The sequence below is a fragment of the Vollenhovia emeryi genome, unplaced genomic scaffold (assembly GCF_000949405.1).
Source record: "Vollenhovia emeryi isolate VEMERY1.0 unplaced genomic scaffold, V.emery_V1.0 DF939693.1, whole genome shotgun sequence".
NCBI lineage: Eukaryota > Metazoa > Arthropoda > Insecta > Hymenoptera > Formicidae > Vollenhovia > Vollenhovia emeryi.
The window spans coordinates 7,508-15,458 of NW_011966673.1; the positions used below are offsets into that span (position 1 = coordinate 7,508).

The 7,951-nt window shown below is 31.7% G+C and overlaps 1 protein-coding gene across 1 annotated transcript in view; it reads left to right on the forward strand.

Annotated features, from left to right (window-relative positions):
- The window catches only part of LOC105556942 (cytochrome P450 4V2-like), a 9,276-nt gene extending 1,794 nt beyond the window's left edge, over positions 1 to 7,482 (forward strand). Inside the window, exons 2-9 of the mRNA XM_012004055.1 lie at positions 1,765 to 1,855; positions 2,250 to 2,438; positions 5,206 to 5,269; positions 5,577 to 5,700; positions 5,770 to 5,833; positions 6,110 to 6,204; positions 6,277 to 6,345; positions 7,246 to 7,482. Of these exons, the coding sequence (XP_011859445.1) occupies positions 1,765 to 1,855; positions 2,250 to 2,438; positions 5,206 to 5,269; positions 5,577 to 5,700; positions 5,770 to 5,833; positions 6,110 to 6,204; positions 6,277 to 6,345; positions 7,246 to 7,467 (918 nt within the window). The 3' untranslated portion in view covers positions 7,468 to 7,482. The remainder of the gene's footprint in view (positions 1 to 1,764; positions 1,856 to 2,249; positions 2,439 to 5,205; positions 5,270 to 5,576; positions 5,701 to 5,769; positions 5,834 to 6,109; positions 6,205 to 6,276; positions 6,346 to 7,245) is intronic.
- Positions 7,483 to 7,951: the final 469 nt, after the last annotated feature.

The window sequence follows — 7,951 nt, forward strand, 5'->3', positions numbered from 1 at the left end:
GCTAGACACCACGTTAAAGTAATATAAATCAATAAAATAAAACAAAAATAAATAAAATAAGTATAAAAATTAATATAATATGTATAACAGAGATAAATATATGATCTAACTATATATATAATATAAATATATCTTTAATATAAATATATAATTAATATACTAAGTATGACAAGATATAAATACAATGAAATAAATTAGTTAATTAATATTTAATTATTAAAAATCCTATCCAAAACATAGGTACACATTTGTCAAAAACACGTCCGTTATAGGTCCAAAACAGGTCCAAAATAGATCCAAAGTTGGATGTATTTTGGACGTCCTATGGATCTCTAAAGCAGTGCATTTTGGACATCCCATGGGCATCCAATGGACATCCTACGGGCCTTACATGGACGTACTTTGGACGTCCGAATGTCCAGATGCGGACGTCCATCGGACATCCTGTCAACGTCCATGTGCTATCTGGGTGGCTTTAAGATTGATAGCAATGCACTTTTGACATTGCGAGCTATCTTCTGTTTAGTCCTGCATCGCAATGTCAAAAGCCACAAAAATGTATCGGTGGAAAGGAAAAATAATTAGCGAAAGTACGTATCGAAAGAGACTTGCGCAACAAAGATATGGATTTTTAAGAAGAAAAGTTCAAATTGTGCAAGAAGAAAAAACTGAGCCTACCATGGAGGAAAATGTGAGCGAGAAACCAGAGTTTATGTTGTTTATCAAAATTATTTAATTTTTATTCTTGTTCTCTAAATGAAAACAATACAGACAAAACGAGACTTTACGACGTGACTACTATATCGGTCAGGTTATTCGCTTGACACGTTCAGCTGATTGCGACGTTGCCGCACTTCTACAGTCCAGTAATTGACATATTACAGAAACCGCAAAATTGTCATGAATAATAATTAATTTCTCCTAAACCGTGTTGTGAAACCTAATCGAATTTTGCACAAAGTTCCAATAATCCATGGTCTATATCTATAAAAAAAATTAAAATTTTGATACTATTTTTTCTATACTTTATTACTCATTTCATTCAAGAAAATTACGTTTCCCATAAGAACACGTGTAAAATCAGACATAATTGAAATAATAATTACTCTCTAACGATTTAGTAAATCTACTTAAAATTTTTTTCAGTATATTACAGATAACAAAGGAAGTGTTTCCCGAAGTTTCATCAATTTGGTACTATTTTGAAATAGCTCAGATACATCCTTAAATGCATGATTTTTTGTTTTTATGATTTTTTTGCTGAATATGATACAACAAAAGGAGTACAATAAGGAAAAAATGAGAAAAAATTTATCTTACGGTTTTTTATTTTTTCAAGAACAAAAGGGTGTGTTGCCGAATGGCAACATCATGAAATTAGAAACATATGAAACATAAGTACATAAGTTTACACTCGATCGGGATGTAGCCAATCGACTACAGTGTGCGCTTCATCGATGCCGTACATACATTCAACGCTACCCACCTACATAGATATCGGTATGTTGCCGAATGGCAACATGATGCATTTAAGGGTTAACATAAGATTACGTAATATATAGGTGGTAAAATACTTTTGACCGGTAGTGTATACATATACATATTATACATACATGCATATGTGATGTACGTATCTTTATAATTTACTTTAACTAATCACAAATTGGTTCATAATTGATGAAATATATGTATATTTATTACACAAATGAAACAAACATGCGCACATTTCCACAAATGTAAAAACGTTAATTTATAATGTTTTAGCATATCTTACGCAACAGAAATTGTATCGATAAAAGTATAATGTATAAACTTGCCGAACCATTATTTGGTATGGGATTACTTACTGCTCCTGGTAAGATATCGTATCTACAAAAGTAAAACTAATAACTTCTTTTGTAACTATACAATGGGTTACTTTCTTTATAATTAATTTAAAAAAATCTTTTAGATTTGTTCTAACATACTGTCAGAATCGTTTATATTCCAATGTTACATTTATGAAGTATATTTATTTTTATAGTAAAGTTTACTTATATTATTTCTAATTCCTAATTATTTAGCATTATTATATTATTTCTGATTCCTAATTATTTAGTATTATTATATAATAATATTAGTTGTTAGTTACGCCATAAATTTCCTAAAACATTTTAATATACATATATAAATATCTTTGATAATAATTTCTTTAAAATATTGTGATATTGTATAATACATTTTCCTAGCTTTTGTAATAATTATTTCAGCATCCATATGGACTCGAATAAGAAAAATAGCTGCATTTACATTCAGTCCATCTATGTTGCAAAATTTTTTTAAGATTTTCGTTGAAGAATCCGAAATACTTGTACATCAATTGCAAAAAAACGATTTAAACGGAAATGAAATTGATCTCCATGATCATATATCAAATTGCTCTTGGAGAATGGCATGCGGTAAGATTACATATATAATTTAATGTATTTGTAAATTATTAAAAATATGATAAAAATTTTCTTAAAAAGATTACAAGCATTTTGATGCGTAAATAATATAACTTTTTTTTCACTTAAATGTAATCTAAAAGTAAGAATTATTTAGTATAGTAACAATATTTTAGTGTATACAAAAAGTTTTCTTTACTTTTATAGAATATACATTTTGATATTTTATATACATAGTTTTTATGAGATTATTTTCTAAGATATTTTACAGTAGTAGTAGTGTGTTTATTCTCAATTTTGAGATACATCGGCGCTTTTCTGGGGAGCGTGTCCGAACCCTTTCCAAATATCAATCTGTTCCCTCCTGTCGCGGCCTGGCCGTTTGCGACCTTTACAACCTTTTACCTCCCCCTTCGTCCCTCCCCCTACCCACATCCCTCCCTCTTCCTTCGCCCATTTCTTTTCTTCCTCTGTATCCTGCTTCCACCGTCCTTCTCCTTTCCTTCCTTCTCGTATCTCCTTTCCATCTTATCTCCTCCTGTCATCCGCTCCTACTGTCCTTCCTTCCTGCACCTCCTTTCTCTCTTTTTTCTTCTGTCACGCATCCTTTCCCTCTTCCTTCCATTTCCTGATTCCACCGTCCGCCTTCTCCCTCTCCATCCTGCTTCGTCTTTCCTTTTTTCCTTTCCTGCTTCCTCCTTGTGGTCCCTCTCGCTCTCCTCTCTCCTTCCTACAATTATTTCCTTTATTATTTACTCCTTATATTCTCCTCCACTCCTCCCCTTTTCCTTCTCCTCTCCCACCCATCTCCACTCCCTTCCATCCTTCCACATCCCTCTGTTTTCGACCTTTACCTCCCCCTTTCCCTTTCCCTCTCTACTCTCTTCCTCTCTGCCATCCTCCATCTCGCTTTCCTCTCCTCCATATTCAAATCTCATCTCCGTTATCATCATACTCTACCCTCTTCTCCTAGCCTATCCATTACCTCCCCTAACTCTGGATCCCTCCCTAATACATCCCTCGCTATTCTTTTTATCCCCCCCACACACACATACCCACTCTCCCTCCCTCCCTCCCTCCCTCCCTTTCTCGTGACTTGCCACCTGCACTGCCTGTTCTCTCTCCGACTCCCTCTACACTCTTGAACACTTTCCCCTTCCACCTCGCCTTCTTCCTGGTCGAACTCTCGATTACTCGATCTCGTCGTCCCACCCCGAGCTCTCCTGCCTCTCTTCCTCTCCTCCTTCGATATCGCTCCTTGATTTTCCTATCTCCTTCTCCAATCCCCTCCCTTCCTCCTCTCTCTCTTTCCACTCCTTTCGTCTCCTCTCTCCTTCTCGCTCTCCACTGTTCATTTCCTACTTTCCTCCTTCGCCTCTTCTTTCTCCTGTTCTCTCTCTCTCTCTCCTCTCTCTCTCTCTCTTCCTCTCCTTTCTCTCCTCTTCCTCTCCTGCTCCTTATCCTTCTCTCTCTCTTTCCTCCTTTTCTTCCGTTCTCTCCGCTCCTCCGTCCTCTCCTTATCCGTTCCTTCTGCTTCTTCCGCTTCTCTCTCACCTCTCGTTCTCACAACTCTCTCCACTCACTCCTCCTTTGCTCCCGTCCATCGATCTCTCGACTCGCTGTTGTCGCTTCCCCTCCTCCTCTTCCTTCGATCTCTCGATCCTCCCGTCCAATCCTATTCCTTCCCTGTATCGATTGTATCGATACTCGCTCCTCTGCTCTCCTCTCCCCTCCGCTCTCCACGCTCCAAGACTGCCGACTCATGCCATCTCATCTTTTCCACTCCAGTTTCTCCTTCACTTTTCACTATTTTCTCACGCCTCCATGTCCACAGATTCTTCTCCCGTTCCTCCTTCCATCACTCCTTCCTCCTTCCGTTCTCTCCGCTCCAATCCTTCCTTCCACTCCCTTTCTCATTTCACTCTCGCACCGTACCTTTTTCCTCTTCGCCATCTTTACCTAAGATATTTTACAAATAAGATTAAAAAATTATTATATTTTTTAAAAGACTTAATTTTCCTAGCTTTGTGGTTCAAAGAAAAACAATAAAGTGGCTACAATTAAACAATTGCTAAAGTTAAACAGTTTAAAATGTTTCAAATGTGTTCTCTTTTTTGTTTAGTATAGTATAAATAGAGTATAACATAAAATTCAAATAGATGAACATCCTATATAAAAGTCTAAATTTATAATCAATAGTTCATTAATACTTCAAGTAGTAATATTTCTTTTAGGGTAGATATGATATCGCCAGCAATTCAAAACAATGATGAGTATTTTTCAAAAACGACCTGCACTGGCCAATGCCTTTATTTAATATAAAAACGACGTTTCGGTCCTGGATTTGGACCCTTTTCAAGTAATCTGTAATCGTATACAATTTGTCACTAAATTTATATATAAAATAAATACAGTATAATTAAAATGTAGACTAAGAGAGATTGTGAGTAAATCGTGAATCTATACCTGTTTCGTAATTATCCCTGATCTCATATCGTTCGTTTGGCCAATATAACGAACGATATGAGATCAGGGATAATTACGAAACAGGTATAGATTCACGATTTACTCACAATCTCTCTTAGTCTACATTTTAATTATACTGTATTTATTTTATATATAAATTTAGTGACGAATTGTATACGATTACAGATTACTTGAAAAGGGTCCAAATCCAGGACCGAAATGTCGTTTTTATATTAAATAAAGGCATTGGCCAGCGTAGGTCGTTTTTGAAAAATACTCATCAATATTTCTTTTATATGTTGTTACTATACAGGTTCTTTGATGGGCATAAAGTTGGAACAAGAAAAAAACAAGGAATATGTCAAAGCAATTCAGAGGTATAAATTTTTATATTCAGAATATATATAGAATTCTTTTAATTTCAAAATTTTATATTTCTGTGAAAAACCACATTTGCATGTATCAAAAAAATTTGTAGTGTATTAATTAATTTTTGTAAATTAATATTTATTATAAATAAACTAATATTGTTACTGAAGAAATATGTTCTTTACTGAAAAAACAATATCTCCTTCTATTTATAAAATTTTGTACATTGAATAGTCGCAGTTAGTTCAATAATCTTTTATAACCTTATCTGATGTATGTATAAAAATTACGATTTTATATAAAACCGTGTTTCAGGTTGAAAAATAATATTATATATAGAGTAAGAAACAAATTATTTTTTGATTGTATATTCTATATTACTGCTTTGGGGCGCAACCACAAGAAAGATACAGATTTTATAAATTCACTTAGCGATGAGGTAATGCTACTATAAATTGATTTAATAACATCTTGCATTATTTTATCCATTACATAATATATTATATAGATGATACAGCAGCTCACACATGATCTCAATAATCCGAATACAAAAGATGGAAATAGCCGTACTCGTAAGCTTATTCACATTTCATATAAAAGTTATGAAAATACTTTCGTTTGCAAAATGATAGCAATATAAATTGTTCGAAACTATCTGAAACAATATTAAATACTCTCTTTTATTATACATTTCCAGAAAATTGTTTCTACTTAAATTTACTTTTAATTTTTATATAAAGATATAATTTAAGTTTAAAATTAAAGTTTTCCAGCACATAATTAAAAAATTATGCTTATATTTTAAATACTTAATTTAATTTAATATGTATATTCCTGTCATTATATAGACAGAACATTTTTCGAAATTCTGACAGAAGCATCGCGTAAAAACAATTTTACACGAGAAGAGATTCATGATAATGTAATGACAATGTTACTAGGGGTACGTACAATTTTTTATAATAATTATAAATAGTTATATGTGTAATATTAAAGTAAATATTTATATTTGTAGGCCAATGACACAATTACTAGTTTGATTAATTTTGTGACCTTTCTATTAGGGAGTTTCCCCGAAGTGCAAGTACGTATAATATATACATATGTATATTCGAAACTGTTGAATTTACTCGTTATTATAAATAAACAGAGCGTTGTAAGCAACACAATTTTAAAATATAAGAGATAATTAAACAGTTATAAAAAATTATTTTCTCACTTACTATATGTATATGTATCACTCATATTATAATAATGTGTAACATTATTTTAACTGAACTATTATATTAATACAGATTTTGGAATTTACAATTAGATTTGGTTTGAATTAATACTTGAAAAAAATAATTAAGTTTAAATATTACGCTAATACTCAACAATGAGTATACAAAGCATGTACTTAACAATCTTTTTACCAGAAAAATAATTTTATTTGTATGCATGTATAAATATATAGAATTGTATAAAATTATATGTATATCAAATATGTTCCTATATTGTGTATTTCTATGTAATGTTATATATCTTTATAATTCTTTATAATTTTATATTATATAATTCTACATATATAATTTTATATGAAAAAACTTGTCCATTTATAATTTATGTAATTGTGCATATGTATAGTTAGTATATACCTAGTTAAACATATTTAGGTATAATTATAAATTAGCAAATTTTTCCTTTTAAAATTTTATTCATATAAATTAATAGAATTATGTAAAATTACAAAGAATTATATACAATTATAAAGATTTTAATATTGAATTATAAAGACTTATATAAAAATACAACATGTAAAAAATATGTATGGAAATATTTGGTATATAATTTTACATACATAGCTGTACATAGATTATAGATGTATAACATATTATTTGTGTATGAAAATTGTTTTAACAAGGGCAATGTTCTTCCGATCATTATGAATAAAAATATTATTTTGCATACATTTATTTAAATGAATTCTATATTTTATATTAAGGAAAAGGTATATAAAGAATTATGTGAAATTTATGGAACTAAAAGTACAAAAGATGCGCCAGTCATGTATGAGGACTTACAATATATGTGTTATTTGGACGGTGTCATAAAAGAAACTATGAGAATTTTTCCCACTGTACCTCTAATTTCACGAAAGGCAACAAAAGACATAAAAATAGGTTTGTTCTTTTTTTTGCATTCTTATTTGAATTACTTATTGTAAATAATAAGAAAATTCTGATTTAGAGATATGTTACAAAAGTATTTGATATTAATATTTTACAAAAATAGTGATGTTATTTTATTAAAATTCAATGACGACTAATAAATTAAACTTTACCCACATAGCACAGCGACATCACAGTGATATCAGTGTGATATCTGTTTAAGGATATCCCATATCCCAGAGATAACTTGAGATATCCAAATTACATTAGTGTGATATCACGGGAATATCCAAATGTCCATCTTTTATCACATCTAAGAGACATCTTTGTGATGTCCTAAAATAATGTTAATGTGACGTAACATGCAATGGGACGTAACAGAGACGTCCTTGCGATATCGTTTTATTCTAAAAAGATATCCCAAATAGCACAAGGACGTCCAGGGGAGCGATCGCGTGCACCGATCGAATTCGAATTCGAGAAGGAATATGCCATCCGATACCACTCTTCGTACATGATCAATCTATGGTCTGAGGGAAA